Genomic DNA, 17,909 nt, shown 5'->3' with positions numbered 1-17,909 from the left:
TCCATGTTATTCATACAGCATAATGCCACTAAAGTATCACTTAGATGGTGATTTCCAAGTGAATGTTTTATGTCATGTTGCCTGCTATATAGTCTGTGTGCAAATGTAGTTTTCAAAAGGGTGTGTGGTGTAGTCATTTCAATGGGTTTGACTTAGTTTATGCCCAATACCATGAAAAACTAAAGAATTTGCCAAATTCTAGTTCAAAACATTCTAGCTTAAAATAGTCATGGATTAGGGAAAAAAACCACTGTCATTTTTTTTTAAACCTCAATACACCACCTTGTTTTGCACAGAACTGACTGCATCTGGGAAAAGAACACATGCTAATTAAGCATATATATATTTACCTTACAATTATCCAGGAATTAGAGAGCTAGCTACTCTGTCATAATACTGTGACTATGCATTTTCATTCTAGGTTGAAGATACAAGAGAAAGGCCATGTTTATCCAAAGTTGCATTGTGATGAACTAGATCTCAGTGTAAGTCTACATTCATACCTTAAAATATCAAGAAAAAATCTGAATTACTGCAAACATGTGAATGTTCAATAACTCAAATCTTCCCTGCATCTACACAAAATCTTCCTTGCAAAACTGACAGTCACATATTTCTGATACCCAGAGTAGAACCCATGGAGTCGGCATTTGTATATCTCAGCTCCTAAGTCAATGAAAGCTGGAAGTATTCAAAAGGGCAAACTGTGGGAAATGGTGTTTGTACGTTTATTTGTGTTTCTATATGTAAAGTGTTAACTGATTGCTTTAATGTGCAGTGTGCATTGTATCTGAACTAAAAACTCACTAAAAGATATATGTAAGGATACCACAATAGAGCCCATTGATGTAGTGCATAGTATGAGAAACTTTAAGCCTAAAAAATATGAACAAGAAATAAGCAAACATGACAATACCAAAAAATGAAGGGAAAGGCTGACAGTTGTATGAGTTAAGATAAAGCATAAGCTGACCCTTTTTTCACCTTGTCAGTGAAAAAAAAAGTGGTATAATGAAAAGATGACAAAAAATAGGAATCAGAATGAATAAAGACTCTATTTATCGTGTCTCAGCACAAAAGAACATAGGGAATGGCATGGCAGAACAGACATCGAGCCCAATATCCTGCCTCTGATACCCGATGATACTTCAGAACCTCCATGGTACTGTCACCACTGTCCTCCGTTGTTCGATGCTGTGCCACAGGAAGATAAAGGAATTTCTTTGACTGCCCTAAAGTGTGAGGTTTTTAACAGTTTGTGGGATTGAAAATACTTATTCCTATTTATAAAATTCTCTAACACTGTTTATGTTTGCTAAATTACTTGCCTTAACAATACCGTATGCTAGTAAATTTCACAAATTAAATACACACTCCATATAAATGCATGCAGCAAACAGATAGATAAAAAGGCTGTGGCAAAGCCATCCATTTATTTTAACGGGTGGAAGAACCCTCTGAAACACCGAGGTTAAGATGGACAGTTTCATTTCACACTGACAACTCTACTGTACAATAAAGTGCTGAATAAGTTGCATAAAAGAATCTAAATTGAGGTCTAAAGGATTCATTGGTAGCCTAACTGCATTATAAAGATCAATAATATAGCATTAACTGGGCTCCACTGGACAGACAAAGGTGGTTATGCTATTTAGAGTTCCTACTGCTCATTAAAGTTTTTTGTGGGGTTTTTTAAAGCTAAACAAGCATAATTATTTAGTACTCAAGTTGACAAAAGTAAAGTAATTTAAAAATTGTCTGATTTAAAAGAGTACTAACAGAAAATAAAAGGATTGGTACAACATACCGTTACACTATAAAACCTGAAATACAACTACTGATACTTTGATATAGTTCTGGGGTGTCAGAATAAGACTATAATTGCTATAATAGCATCTTAACAGCTGCCAAGAAAACTGTCTTCACTTTAATATAACTACTAAACCTAAGCACAGATTGCCCCAGCACAATAGTAAAACATGACAAGCTGTCAGTTTCCCTAGATACTCTCATTTGCTGGTATGTACATTAATGAAATGCTTGAAGGAATGGAAATCATTAGCACAAATATTGCGCAAAGCTGTTGGATCTCCTTTCAGTTAATTTTAAAAAGTTTATCAGCTATTTCCGAACTTTGTCAAGCACCCTACCTGTAAACAAATACCTGCTGTGCCAACTAAACAAATCAAATGCATGATTGAGGAAAGAACTGCGTATTGCTCAAAGCTCAGGGCTGTTTTTCACATCCAAGAAAGGTCAAGAACTGTGACTAAGGCTCTGTGGCTCAGTCTACACTCCTATTAAGGCTATGCTCAAACTAACATTTATCAGCCATCTGCACTGAAAACTCCTCCACTCAGGAGACCACCCTGACTTCAGGAGCCCCACTAAATGCTTGGGTCCAAGGTTGTCCCTACCTCTCTCCAGCGTATCTGGGACTCAAGCTGCTGGTGGAGGTGATCCTGTAGAAAGCTACTGCTCACTTCCAGCCCTTCTTCAACTTACCTCCTGTCCCCAGTACCCAAAACTGGAATCAAACACAGGCCTATTTGTTGTGTTTGGGGAATATGAGCCTAGGCACACCATGAACAACTGTAAGCTCCCCTTAAAAACGGAGGCCACTGAGACAACAACAGCTGACCACTTGGGACAGACGAAAAAGAAAACAGGGAGAGAGTGAAGTCACAGGTTCACAACAAGGGGTCTGGAAGGGGCACCGAGCAGAGCACACCAGCCAGTGCCCACTGCCCCCTGAATGAATTGAGGGAGCCTGTGGATGCCAACCAGTGAAACTCTGCCCAGAGATGTGAGCGGAGGAGAGAGGGGAAGACAGCCTCACACTCACCCAGAGCCTCCTTCCTGCTCAGGTATATTACTAGCCTGGCTAGGGCCAGGAGGATGTTGACTAGGAGGTCCTGGGACTTCGTTGGACCACAGATGGGAAGTGCATACAAGAAAAGGTGCAGGGAGAACTGCAGTCAGAACCTCAGGAGGAGGATCTGGACACAGGAGACACAAGTACTTTGCAAAAAGATTCCTGGAAGGATCCTACTTAAGGAAAAGGAAGTGCAATATGACTACCTGTGGTATGGGGAAGGACGGCTGACTGGGATGAAATTTGACCCAATTTTGTCATCTGATCCAATGGGAGGACCTCATGGAGTCTCACAGCATGCAGAGCTCAGTTGCTTCAAGCTGGAGCATTACACTGTGTACCCCAAAAACACAATGCCTCCTGGAGTTGAGCATGGCAGCTGTTTCACCCAAACTGCAAGTTGCAGTGTACATTTCTGCCTGAACCAGGTGGCTTTGTTGCCCACTGCAGGGAGGAAGAGAGCCACAGCCCTGCCCCCTTACTTCTCCTTTCTGCTCACTTTCAAGGAGCCACTTTGGGTGCTTAGTCCTTGTGCTCAGGGAAATTAAAGACACTAAAGTTGCTTGGGCACTGCATGGGACGGGCTGGTAGTGGAAGAATCCCTTGTGCCCTCTACCCCTCCTTCAATAACTTCCTTAACCACAGCTGCTCTCAGACACCCACCACTAACACCCTGCCATAGAGAAGAGGGATTGCACTGGATGGATTGCCTTGTGGAATTGGGGGGGGGACCAGCACAGTGGAAAGTGAGCTAGTCAGACTCCCTCCATGGCTCCCCTAATCCCCAGATTTGGATTGCATATGACCCCCATGGTCAGGGTTATTAAAGCCAGACTTTCAAAGGTAGCCATTCACTCTATATTCCTTTTTCTGGGTGCCCAATCCAAACGGTATTCCTAGGACCAACTGTTGATCAAGGAAGAAAAAAATATATTAAAGAACTCTGAGTAAACACCATCCATCCTGTACTCTGAATTAGGCAGGGGACCTGTGGGGAAAATAGTATGTGGGCATATAATTAAAGGCTATATCATAATGCACGCATACAAGCATACCAAATTCCCTAACTTCTGAGGGCTTGATTTTATAACCTTAATCATGTTTTTAACATAATGTCCTTATGCATAATATAACTTTGCTGTATATAGAATAATAGATGAGGAACTGTTTTGGTTACTAGGTTACATTGCTAGCTCAGGAGTTCAGCAGAGACTTTATTGTCAGAACTGCCAGGGTTTCTTTCTTGAAACAAGGGGAAAACGATGCGATTCCTGGTTTTGTATACATATGTAAACATATGGGAAAGCACTATTAACACTGCATTTGTAGAAGCTAGTTTTCAACTTATTTACTGACTGCTCCAAAGACAGCTTCTGGTCTCGTTGTCCCTCTTCCCCTCCCAGCTCTGCTCCAGCCCGTGACACGGTGGTAACTGTAATGGTAGCACAGTTCTTCAGAAACTGTGCTGGGCAACAAGATGCTTTCTTGCTTTGTCATTTTAATCACTACTTATTATTCACGTAGGTCCCTGAATGTACACAAGATTTTACAAGGTGCATACTCGTCAGATAAAGGAATCCCAGATTGGAGGGCAGTCAGAAAAGGCACAAGGAGGGACAATTCAGAAGAACACAGTATAGAGCAATCAGACTGGCAAATGGTCATTACAGCTCAAACTGAGCTTTATGCAGGAGGGAAGACAGGCCGCTTGGCGTACATTAACTGGCAGGCTGCTCCAAGTGAGAGTGATGCTACTGAATAAAGCAGTCAGAAAGAAATTACGGAAATATTCTTAGGGATACAGAGCCAGGCTGTATCAGTTGGGGGCTTTTAAAAATGCCTGTTCTTAATATCACACATCAAATATCTGGTGTACACAAAATACTCTTCTAAATTAAGTCAATTCAGTTCCCAGCATGATGCTACTAATATACTTGTATTTTAATTCAAAAGATAGGAGAACTAACCACACCTTGTGCAGAAGATATTTACACCAGGAAGGGGGGTCCATATGTTCATATTTCCTATCCTGAATTGGAATGAAAATGTGTTCGCTGCAACATGTTGTGAAGTGAAACGGCTTAAGTTTTGAGCACTGTAGGAGTGTGCTACGAGACTAAATGCACATCAGTTTGCGTTTTTCCCTAAGAGTTGTGACTGAGTGCTTGCTAAAAACCAAATGCACATACCTCTTCAGGACATTACGCAGTGCAAACTGCAGGAGATCAAGCTTGATCTCAATCCCGATATCTGATACCATCGTGAAGAATTAGTAACCATGATATATCTGAAGAACGCTTCAACTACAGATGTAAGCCAGCTGCCAGATAAAAAGGCTGTCTAGATCAGGTAGCGATTATAACAGGTAACGAGGCAACCCTATCGCTGTCAGCATTATGAATATCTGGAAAGTAACTGCACCTCAGAAGAACGACAAGACGTTCAGTCAATATAAGGGCTAAGTTGTGTAATGGTTCCTTGTTACTTTTTTACAGCAATTATCTGTCATTTTCATTTGAGTCACAGGGATGAGTGCTTTTCCTGTGCAATCTGAGCGAATACATCCATTCTAGGGAAGCAGAATGTATTATTCATCGCCTATTCGTTGCACCTACGGTGGTTGGCAAGAAGGGCTTCTTCAGCTCAATTTGCCCTGAGCAGACAAGAAGCTGATCCCACGCACGTTGCTCTCGCCGACCTGCCTCACCTCAGCCTTTTCAGCCTGCTTCTCCGGGTTTTCTGGGGTTTCTCAGCTCCTCGGTCCCTTCCGTAACCGCGGGCAGAGGGGCTTCTGAAGCATCCAGAATGGTGCGGCATAAATTGTAAGATTTTAGCTAAAACTGCACGTGCTTTCACTAATACATCGTCCAAAACTGCCGCAAACCAGACTAACAAGCCTTAACCTTTCCCTTGATGTTATTGCCCGCTTGTTCTTGTCCTTGTTCTGGTTTTATTTATTAGCCTTCGGTTCATTTGTGTGTTGTTTTTGTCTTTACCGTCCAGTCGTTGATACCCTAAACCTTTCATCCGGGAAACCTATTACGCGATAAAACTGCACGGCGCGCGTTTCCTTTCATAGTGACGGTGAAAAATTGTAAAGTTATAGATATTTCATATTTGATTTAATTCTCCCCCCCCCCCCCTCGACGGACTATAATTGTACCTTATTAGGGGGCTGCGGACGTTTAAGAATAAAATTGCTCTGTCGAGATGGGTTACAGCGTTGTTAATAATTGTTCTCACTTGGGCTGATAAGACATACCCGAGAAAAGACAAAGCATCCAATAATGCCTCCGAGAAGCAGCTATAAAGCGTCGCGAACAAACGTCTTTATCAAAAGAACGGTCATTATCGTTGACGGAAATCTCATCCTAGACACCCGGATCGAATCTGGTGCCTGGGACCTTTTCTCTATCGCTTGGAAGGTTTTTTCGAGGGGATCTAGAAGAATCTTTGTATTTGACACGGCTCCGTGACTGCTCGCTTGTGCTTTTTCCTGCACCAGAAATTGGTAGGCTCTGTCTTTTTCAAACCAAAAACACCAATGATTTTGACGAGGCGACCATGTTGGATGCTGCTGTGCCCCCTCAGGTGAGGCCAGGCCCATCCATGACTCGGTGCTCCCCCGCCGCCATGTTGGATGCTGCTGTGCCCCCTCAGGTGAGGCCGGGCTCATCCATGACTTGGTGCTCCCCCGCCGCCATATTGGATGCTGCTGTGCCCCCTCAGGTGAGGCCAGGCCCATCCATGACTCGGCACTCCCCCGCCGCCATGTTGGATGCTGCTGTGCCCCCTCAGGTGAGGCCAGGCCCATCCATGACTCGGCGCTCCCCCGCCGCCATGTTGGATGCTGCTGTGCCCCCTCAGGTGAAGCCAGGCACATCCATAACTCGGCGCTCCCCCGCCGCGCATGTTGGATGCTGCTGTGCCCTCAGGTGAGGCCGGGCTCATCCATGACTCGGCACTCCCCCGCCGCCATGTTGGACGCTGCGGTGCCGCCCGCAGGTGAGGTGATCCGCGGCGCGGGCCGGGTGCGGGCGGCGCCGCAGGTCCCGCCCCTCGCGGCTGAGCGGGAGCTAAGCAGGGCCGGGCGCGGTCAGCACGTGGATGGGAGACCGGGGAGGGGAGGGAGTCGGGTCTGCCCCCCAAAAAATCCATCTGTGCCCGTGCAGCCCTCAGCGGCCTTTCCCCCTCTTGGCTGGGATCAGGCCTGCACAGAGGTGGGCAGTAGCCCCCCCGCCCGTTTTGTCCCTGGTCATGCTTCCCTGCCCCGTCTCGTCTGGTGCTGAGGGGCCGCACTGGGCGCGTACCGGTGTGCTGGATCCGTGCCAGGAGAGACCTCCCCCTCTTGCTGCAGGGGTGTCTCGCTGTGCGTGTCACCGCTGACTCCCCATGCCTCCCTGAGCGCCACCCTGGCCAGCGCCGAGCGCTGGTGTGAAGGGACGCAGGCGTCGCCACGGCGATCGATGGCTCTGAATTTAGGCAACCAGCGCCGGTCGCACGCCGCCCCCTCGCTTTACACCGCCCGGTCCCAAAGATAGCGAGGTGAAGGGGATGAAGTACGGCCCCGTGCGTTCAGACCGGAGGCTGGTAAAGCCACGCTCAATAGTAAGACTCGTCGACAGGAAAACATCTTCCTGGACGACAGCGGCGGGGGTCGGAAAGCCTCTTCCGCCCTCGGGTGGAGGCCTCAGCCCCCAGCGCAGGATCTCGCGCGTCTGGAGTAGTTGTTCGTACGGGCTCGTTACGTTCCCGCTACAAAAACACATCACCCCTTCGTCTCCCTCGTCGCTTGCCCGGCGCGTGAAGTTTTGGCGCAGAGAATCGGTACGCGACGGATGCCGTAAGATTTGCCTGCAAACGCCGTGACTCGCACCCGAGAGACGAGCTGTGGGACGTTGAATGTGTTTTAAAAGCCCTAATAGCGAAGGCTAGATCGAAGGGGGAAAATAAACGTCAGGACGATAACATTTTCCAGAAATTAACATGCTGTCAGATTGCTTTATTTAGAGAACAAGGTAGTAGTATAGTACTTGCAAACCTATAAATGATTAATTCATCGTGTTGTCAGTTAAGTAACTTAATATAATTATTAGGTAATTTGCCCATTTAAAAAAAAAAAAAAAATCGACTGATTGAGCAAACTTTCAGCATTTTGATGATAAGCGTGGCGTGGCGTACGGTCTCGTACAGCTCACGCATGAGCGTACCGGTAGGCAGCGTTAAAGCAATACAATCAAAATATTAATCACAGTTGGATAGCATGCTATGAGTATCTTTAGTTTCTAAACTGCAGTGTAATCACCAAAATTAACATTATTTTTGCAGCTACATATGGCAAATAATTTCTAATTGTTTTTAAAGTGCATCTGACAGAAACACTAATCAGGATAATTAGTATCAGTTGAATAGAAAAATAGACATAAGCAGCCAAGAAACACGATGGCAGTTCCCTGGAAGGGCATTGCCATACATTTCCAGTCAAGTGATGCTCTTTAAGGTCCCGATCCGGCAAACATGAGTAACTTACACGCGTAAATGTCTGCAAGATCGGAGATTAAGCTTGTTAGTTCACGTGAGATCACGTGCAAGTTTGATTGGTTTTAGCGTTTCCTGGTTTTGAAAGAATAGTACGGTGACTAACCTAGTTCCCAAAGTAAGTTATGCTAATTGCTTCCCGGTAGGCATACTGCTAGCAGAATTATTTCAGAATGCAAAGAAATAGCACTATGTCAGAAATCACCTCAAATTCAGGGAATGAGTATTTGTAAGAATTTAGGTGCAGCTGGGTATCACGCAGACTTGTATACTAGAGGTGCAGGTTTGCCCTCAACTTCTTCTTTGAGAACAGTTGACACCTCTTGGAACTGGGTTCTGGAGTAGCATGTGGGAATTGAACGGGTACGTGCTGAGCAATTTTTGAGGTGCAAAGTACCATTAACTTCCATTGACTCGTGAGAGCACTGAACACATAGCAGGCAGTGAGTGAATAGTACTTACAGAAAAAAGTACTGCTTAAAGAGCAACAGCACTGATCACTTCTTGAAGCTAAATGATGTGTGGTAGCTCTTTGATACCAAAGAGTTACGTGCTACTCTAAGTATTTTTGATTTGTGCTAATCAGCTTTTAAAATCATAGAGACATAGGAAGTAGAGCTGGATTTTTATATGATTTTATTTGAAAATGATACCTGAAAATATGGATTCCTGTTTGATGATAGGGAAACTTTTTCTTTTGGCAGAATTTCATTTACAACAAACGTTTTTCTTACTTTCAGCAACATCGTTAAGTGTCTCATTGCTTCCTTGAGCTGCTGAAATTATTTTCCAGCTGTGAAACATCTGCAAGAATGTTCAAAAATGAATATCAGGTAAAGCAGCAATAGCTATTCTTCGTTTCACCCATGGAAGAAATGAATGGAAGCTACAAACTGTGGAGCAAAAAAAGTGTTGTTGAAATTTTCTTGGATATTTAATCATTCAGCGTCTTCTAAACCCTATTTGCAAATATGGAAGTAATTTTCAATGTAACTGTCAGTAGTGTTCAATATAAAAATATACAAGTTTGATGTTGCAGGAACTGTAGTTCATGCCGCCATCCTCTTACAGGCAAATGGTTCCATTAACTTCAAGTCTCTTGTCTGCAGTGGGTTTATTCCCCCCCATTTCATCCCTTATTTATTCTAAAGAAAATTGGGCCGGTGTTTTCATGAAACACCACTTTGAATCTACTGAGCTTAATGATGAGTTAATGGGCTTGTTGTTTGGTTGTATATAAACCTTTACTCAATTCTGTGAAGGTGCAAAGCTGGCATTCTTGGAGACCATCAGTTAAGTGCTTTCATGGAATATTGGGGGAAAAAACAAACCCTCCACAATATCAGCTGTATTCATTTTACCTTTTTTTTTAGGTTTTTTAGCTGGGTGTGACTCAGAAAAATCCTTTTTTGCCTGAGTTGCAGAATTAAACACGTCTCTATAAAGCCATTCATCTGTTGCTTATTTAATTTTTTTTTTACATGCCATGTAACTTTTTGCTCTTAAAAGGATAAAATAGTAAATATAATTGGAGTTTCCTGACTATAGGCATGGTGCATTGGCTTTACTTAAACATCAGTTTAAATATACAGTCAAATATTGAATGTAAAGTGTGCTGTTTTTTGATTGATTAGAAGCTGGGATTAAGATTGGCATCAGAACTGTGGTCAATAATATTTATATTGACTGTGGTTAGCCATTGTTTGGCAGTTTGCCCTCATATGTTCGGCTTTTATCAGACTCTGCTCAGTGATGAAGCCATGTTCGACACGTGGATGGGGTGATGGATCTTTAAACTGTTTTTTTCACAGGGTGGCCCGTTTGTTGAAATATTCAGTGCACAAGGCAAGAATCCAGGAGCAAAATGGAAGATCTTTGGCAGCCCATCAGCAATTTGGAAAGTAAGTTTTAGGGGAATTTGTAGGTCCCAGAGTATAAAATATCCAATAATGTACTTGGAGTTCAAAATAAAAAGGTAATGAGGGCTTTGGCCTAAGTATAGAAAAGTTGTCACTTGCAGTTCCGTCATGATGACAGAATAAATGACCACTTAAATTTGCACTGTATGCCTGTTTGCAAATCGGATTAGTCACAGCTGCAGTTTTGTAGCTGAACTATTTCTGCTAGGAAAAAAACGAAGTAGTTCTGTTATTCTTATTCATAGATTCATAGATGTTAGGGTCGGAAGGGACCTCAATAGATCATCAAGTCCGACCCCCTGCATAAGCAGGAAAGAGTGCTGGGTCTAGATGACCCCAGCTAGATACTCGTCTAACCTCCTCTTGAAGACCCCCAGGGTAGGGGAGAGCACCACCTCCCTTGGGGGCCCGTTCCAGACCTTGGCCACTCGAACTGTGAAGAAGTTCTTCCTAATGTCCAGTCTAAATCTGCTCTCTGCTAGCTTGTGGCCATTGTTTCTTGTAACCCCCGGGGGTGCCTTGGTGAATAAATCCTCACCAATTCCCTTCTGTGCCCCCGTGATGAACTTATAGGCAGCCACAAGGTCGCCTCTCAACCTTCTCTTGCGGAGGCTGAAAAGGTCCAGTTTCTCTAGTCTCTCCTCGTAGGGCTTGGTCTGCAGGCCCTTGACCATATGAGTTGCCCTTCGCTGTACCCTCTCCAGGTTATCCGCATCCTTCTTGAAGTGTGGCGCCCAGAATTGCACGCAGTACTCCAACTGCGATCTGACCAACGCCCTATAGAGGGGAAGTATCACCTCCCTGGACCTATTTGTCATGCATCTGCTGATGCACGATAAAGTGCCATTGGCTTTTCTGATGGCTTCGTCACACTGCCGGCTCATGTTCAACTTGGAGTCCACTAGGACTCCAAGATCCCTTTCCACCTCTGTGCCACCCAGCAGGTCATTCCCTAGGCTGTAGGTGTGCTGGACATTTTTCCTCCCTAGGTGCAGCACTTTGCATTTCTCCTTGTTGAACTGCATCCTGTTGTTTTCTGCCCACTTGTCCAGCCTATCCAGGTCTGCCTGCAGTTGTTCCCTGCCCTCCGGCGTGTCCACTTCTCCCCATAGCTTTGTGTCATCTGCAAACTTGGACAGAGTACATTTCACTCCCACGTCCAAGTCGCTGATGAAGACATTAAAGAGTATCGGTCCAAGGACCGAGCCCTGCGGGACCCCACTGCCCACACCCTTCCAGGTCGAGACCGACCCATCTACCACAACTCTTTGGGTGCGACCCTCTAGCCAATTCGCCACCCACCGGAGTTATTATTCTTATATTATTATTCTAATAACTCTTGAGTCAAGTCTGGGCCAGTGGGTCACGAATTTGACGCATGTCAACACAGTCTGTTCACAAAATATATGAATAAAAGGCACGCTTTATGGCGTTTTTTTTTTCTAACATCTCTTAATTGTTCTGTGACTGACTGCCATGTATCATAGCGTAAATCCTGTTTGTCTAGAAAATAAAACTAAGCTAACCTTACATGTTGGCTATATGTTATTGCGGGGATGGCACTTGCTTTCTTCAGTGAGGAGGCAGCTATTATGTTTGTTTTGTACACTGTCCTGTTTTTGTAGGAGTTTGATAAGGAGGTCAAAGGCTTTATCTTTGTACTTGAGGGAAGCAGTCAAACCAACAAGATGCAGCTACCAAAGGAAGCGAGACAGACTCGTAAGTATCAAAACATTAAATATTTGAGATGTTATTAAAAATACTAAACCTATCTGCAATACTGTCTCTTAGTTTGGCCTCTTCTACTGTCAGTTAAATAAATGATGTCGCTGTTCAGTAAGGCAGTCATTACCAGTAAGCAGAAGGTTTAGAAATGCCACACACAATTAAGCATTTTGTGGCAGGAGTAAATTGTTACAGCTCCATTGTTATCACTTCATTTGTTCCATTCCTGACTCTTATTGTCTGACCTTGGGCAAATAACTTAAGGTCCAATCCAGTGCTCATTGAAAGCTGCAAGTTGTTCAGTTAGTGCTAAATGGGATCCTTAATTTATTTAATTTTATTCTTTAATATTGTGATATTTTACCCACTTCAGAAATGTATAGTGGCTTTATGGTAAAGGCCATTGTGAAAGATGCTATACAGACCAAGGATAAAGTATTATGTTGGTCGCTTCTGATGTGCTTTTTACAGAAGAAATGTCTAGACCGCTACACTTTTAAAATTAGAATAGAAAATAGGAATGGATGAAAAGTTTTTCAACAGCATGAAACTGCATTTTTACATAACTTCTCACTTTTAAAAAGTACTAAAGTAACTCTCTCATGGGTTCAGGGATTTTGGCAAGCAATTTTACAGACACATATTTGTCTTCTGACAGCTAGTCCTCACCTGGGGTAGATTGGCATCGTCCCATTAAACTCAAGGAAAAAATTCTGACTTACATCGTCTGGAATCTGATCTTAAATCATATACCAAATATATCTGATTCTGACTTGCATTGTTTGGTCTGAGATTTACCACTGAATAAACCCAAACTGATCATCACAACTTTGGCTACTAAAATGTTCATATCTGTGTATAGGGATTTTGTCCTGCAGATTGAACATCAGCTGAGGCCCTTTTCTTGTAAGCTGATTCATAAGGACTGACCCATGTACCTGTTCAAAGGGCAAGTGGATCCTAACACATTATCAACACTAACAGACTACAAATAAACTTTATTGTCTAAAGGTATTGCTTGCATTTTCCTCCCATAACTAGATTTTTTTCCTATATGTATCATTCTATGGGTGGTACAATACCACTGTCACCTAATTTAATGAGTATTTAGAAATGCTGTCTCGTGAAGTCTCTGACAAGCATATATTCACTTTTCGTGTTTCTTTTATTACCATGTTCATCCTTCAGGGAGAAAAAACTTCCTTTGTGTGAAGGGTGTTATAAAGCTCCTAGCCCCACTTTAAGCCACGGTAAGGACTGTTAAAGGTTCAGTAGCAGAGCCCCTGCCAAAGGGTAGATCCCTTACGTGGAAGTCACGCCCCCTTCCAGTAAGTCTGTGGCTGAACTAGAACTTGAAGTCAGGTCACTCAGATCCCCATCCATTTCCCTGTCTCCTAGAGCAGTTGGGTCCAAACTTTTTAGGAGGTGTGCCACAAATTGGCTGCACAGCCTATTTGAGTGCCACTCTGATCCTCATGCCCTGACGATCAGCTGCTCTGCTTTCTGCTCTCTGCTGTATTTGCCCCTGTGCTGCCCCATCCCGTCTGATCTGCTGCATGCCACGCACAGAAGTTGTCCATGCCACTTGTTAACCTGAGTCAGAATGTGCTAGGCCTTTAGATTCCAGAATGAATTTGGAAAGTTAGCATTTAGAAAGGTGGAAAGACTGGGGACAAAGGCAGAGGTGGCAGAGCCTTCCTGGGAGAACCTTGGTGTTTAGGACTTGGGCCTCTGACCATCATTTACCGGGTGGGCCCCTCTTTGCTGTTCTTAAGACCAGGCTGCAGTTTCCTTACATGTCAGTCTCTTCCTAGTAAGTCTGGCCTCATTGCAGAACTTTCTCCTCTTTGAGAAATAGTGACAGTGACCAGTCAGCTATCACGAAGCACAATGCCATTTATTGTTTGGGGACTCTGAATTCTGTGACAGGTCATGTCCCTTAACTGGTAGCCTGCCAGAGTACCAGCAGGCAGGATGGAACAGTTCCCGGGGCCAGATCAGGCCTATGGGCCGTGTTTGACACTCCTCCTGTAAAGCAATATTTTACATCTGTGCTAAACGTTCCAGATATTACCCATTAACCTCAGGAGATCCTGGCAGTTACAGGTGCCACCTCATCAGGTCTTTGTCCCAGTCTGCATGTCCCTTGACCTTGGCTCAGGGTTTCCTCTTTAAATCCCTCTCTTTTGTCCACTTCTGTTACCAGGGCAAACCAGTGTACTCTGTTTCCCCAGGAGGCAAAACTTTCCTAGACTTGTTTATCAGCCATGGGATTTGCATTAGTTACCCCTTGCTGAGCCAGGAACACAGAGCTACATAAGACTTACAGCAGCCATACAGTCATCTTTTTGAATATTCAGTGTGTTCAGAGCATCTACCACATCTCAATATAATAGTCTTTGAAGTTTCTGTGCTTCTAAGGTCTTGCATCTGTCACACCTAGGAACACGGCAGCTTCAGGGGACAACTTTGCTAAGGTTTGTATTTTGCTGTTTAAGATGGCAATAGACAAACTGAAAAGAGTAAGTTTGCTTATTTAATGCAAATCCTGTATATGTAAAGTGAGTTGATAGAGCAGGATGGGGGCTTGGGTCATTCATATAGATGTTAAGTAATGGTCTCCTATACAGTGGTTGTATGAATGTTTATTGTATCATTAAATATCTTATGTGGGAGCTGTAATAACAAATGAAGCTATAGCAATGAGTTACCGAGTATTTTCATAAGGAAATAGTTTTCTGTAAATTATGCAATTTTTCATGTGTTTAAAACATTCTTTAAAATTATTGCTGCACTTATTCGTCTTCCTGGTAATGATTTTTTCCCTCCCCCCAAAAAAGTCCTTATGGAGACCTAGAAATTGGATCCTTTTCATTTCAACACGGTCATAGTTTGGGAAAGATGGTAATAATATTTGAAAGAATACCCGACTCTTCTGCCAAATAAAACTGGCACTGTAACAATCAGAAAAAGTCTGCCCACGCTTCAGGCATGGTTATGTGATCAGTTGTCTGATCAGCATTATGGATTGTTTTCCACTATTGTCTGTTCAGGCAGCACTCAAACTAAATTCAGAGGCAGCTTTTTTCCTACAGGCACACCGTTAACCCGACTACTTGTATCTGAAACTCTGTGGCAAGATGTTATGCCTGTATAAGGCTTATTGTAATGAACCGAGCTACATGTGATTTAACTGCTTGCTTTTTTTTTTTAACTGTGAGACAGTTAGTTATTTTAATTGGGTCAAACAGAGGAATCTTCTAATATATTTCTTGTACAGTGTCTTGTAATTACAAATTAATTTAACTTTTCTCAAGCATACACAACAAAGTAGTAAATGAGAAATTGTGAAGTCTGGTCCTGCACTAATGATTTAAAGATTAATTATTCTGATTTTGCAAAGGAAATTCAGCACTATCTTTAGTATTATAAATATTACACTAATGAATCTTTATAAGAAATCCAACTTAAATTTTTCATTGGCAGTGCTAAAATAAACTGTTGCGACTTAAATTGAAGATTAAGAAGTAATGCATTGTGGAATCTCTGGGCTAAAAATAGATTTGGTTCTAAATTAACTCAGTATTAGTGTTGTAATGTTGTTTGCAAATTTCCATCTGTTACCATTCTCTCTCCTTTGGGGTATGTGCTGCAAATATTTCAAATGTTGGTAAACTGAATTCAAATATACAAGTTGCCAGTAGCACTGAAAATTTTGCCATCTTTCCTTTATAGTGATCTAAAAACTTGCGAACATGGCATTTGATTCCTTCCCTGCACCACTAAAAGGAAAGTCACGGATGGAAGCTCGTGAGACTAGCTGGCCCAGATTAGCCACTTTTCCCAATTAGTCATCATAAACTTTTCACAAGGATTTGCAGACCCTGGCCTTCATCTTTGTCTCTCTCTGCACTGAACGTTGTTCTAAGTGTCTCTGGCCCTTCTCTCCCAATGACTCCACTATACAGGTGCTCATTTCCTGAGTATATGTACACGCTGCGCCCCTCCCCACCCTAGCTGAAGGACAGTCGGAGTCTTTGACCATTCCTTTCTAGCCACCTTTAAGGTAATTTATCACTCCTTTACTGTAGCACCGAGCCCTGTAACAGGGTTGCCATGGTCTTCCTGTCAGGATCTACTGCTAAGGTCTTTCAAGACCTGGCTCAGATGATGCAGAATGCTATTAACTTGTGACGTGCAGAAATGTGCATTATATGGCTTTCTTTATCTTAACAGAAGGCGAACATTAATTCACCCTTACATCAGGGGTACCCTGCTCTTTCTGTCTGTTTATTCCCTAAAGCCCTTTCCAGGGAATGTTTCAGGAATATATTTGGTAGCCGTGTTGGTCTAAGACAAAAAGGTGAAACATGGAAACATGGAAGATGCCAAATTTTAGCTGATTTTGGAAGTATAAACTTCATTGCTGAACAACAGAGAAAGATTTCTCTTAACTCCCTGTCTTTCTGCCATCTGACATCACTGGGGAAGGAATCCTGCCTTATGTGCACATCAAAGAGCAACTCACACAAAGAAAGTCTCATGGACCCAGAGGGACAGATATTTACCTTCAGCTTCTTCTGTGCAAAATGAAGTTTATTTTCTATCTATGGGGGCTTTAACCATCTTTATTTTTCCCTAAGCCTGAGAAAGGGCACGTGTGCCTGAAAGCTTGCAGCAAAAAGATAAATGTTTTGCAATTTCTTAGTTGGTCTAATAAAAGTTATCATCTCTGAACCAAGAGTTTAGAGTTCTGCATTCCTTTTTGTCTCAGACCAACATGGCCGCCAAATACATCCCTACTTGCACAAAAGCATCTGTGTATTTCTGGAAGAGTAATACTGAGTGGAGAAGAGTACTTTGCTGCATGTTACTGAGAGATTTTATTTTGTTGCTTTGTAAGTTAAAGTCAAAACTTTAATACTGCAAAACTATAATAGACCATTCTGGTCTCAGTGGTCAAAGGGTGGGAATGGTAGGTCTTGGGCAGCCTCCACTGTATCAGCAGAACTTGCTATAAATACGTAATATTTTCATAGGGCTCTAGGGCTGAAATGGGCGTTGTTGGTCTTTAAGCCCTGTCCATTGCTGTCATGGGCATCCATGACATACAACACCTTTCATAAACTGATCAACTTCTCTGATAATTTGAAACCTAACTTCTAGCATAAATGTATTCAGGGCACTTCATATGTAGTAGGCAACTGCCAATCCTTTGGATCATGGTGTACATGTAAGAGGTCTAGTCAGATGCTTGATGAATTCGCTTGTACCAAGCCCTGCGACTATCACACCACAGGACCTTCAATGTCTAGGCGAGAGTATGAAGGAGTGGAGGCTGCCCAAGACCTACCATCTCCCCCTTTAGACCATTGAGACCAGAACCCAAAGACCAGACCTAGTCCAGATGTTCAGTGCCTTGATGGGTGTAGCTTCTGCTAGAGAGCAGCAGATAAGAACTAACAACAGATCAGGCCTAATGCCGTAGTAAGGGCATGTTTCTGTCAGGGTGATGTCCCTTACCCTTTCTCCAGCCGAGGAGTACCTACAAGGCAGGGGGGCTAGGGTTGTGAAGTGCCCTATACTCACTGGCTGTATTATGGAGGTTGCAACATTATGGTATTTAATAGGAGCTACCCCTTCACCAGTAGCCCCACCACACTACCCCCAGGCTTACCATTAGGATGCAGTTTACAGTCAAACCTGGGACCAACTTCATATGTAGATAGCAACAAACCAGCATAATCCTTACAGAACCAGTGAGAGGCAGGTACTGTTATAGGTTGCTTATTTATGATGTAAACTGAGATGCTAAAAGGTTATGTGACTTGTTAAAGTGCATGCAGTAGTCA

The 17,909-nt window shown here is 43.2% G+C and overlaps 1 protein-coding gene across 11 annotated transcripts in view; it reads left to right on the top strand.

The window, feature by feature from the left end:
* Window positions 1–6,667: 6,667 nt before the first annotated feature.
* Window positions 6,668–17,909, top strand: part of CFAP20DC (CFAP20 domain containing) — a 125,944-nt gene continuing 114,702 nt past the window's right edge. For 7 of the 11 annotated variants that reach the window (XM_059715810.1, XM_059715809.1, XM_059715808.1 and 4 more), the window contains exons 1-4: window positions 6,704–6,810; window positions 9,154–9,246; window positions 10,225–10,314; window positions 11,958–12,051. In XM_059715810.1, the coding sequence (XP_059571793.1) occupies window positions 9,226–9,246; window positions 10,225–10,314; window positions 11,958–12,051 (205 nt within the window). In that variant the 5' untranslated portion in view covers window positions 6,704–6,810; window positions 9,154–9,225. Of the gene's footprint in view, window positions 6,881–6,937; window positions 7,703–9,153; window positions 9,247–10,224; window positions 10,315–11,957; window positions 12,052–17,909 lie in introns of those variants that run through there. The other 4 variants (XM_019499584.2, XM_019499573.2, XM_059715807.1 and 1 more) reach the window with 3 other exon arrangements.

This window comes from Alligator mississippiensis, chromosome 12, assembly GCF_030867095.1.
Source record: "Alligator mississippiensis isolate rAllMis1 chromosome 12, rAllMis1, whole genome shotgun sequence".
NCBI classification, from domain to species: Eukaryota; Metazoa; Chordata; order Crocodylia; family Alligatoridae; genus Alligator; species Alligator mississippiensis.
Note: the sequence above shows the minus strand (reverse complement) of the source record. Positions and strands in the feature narration are given on the sequence as shown.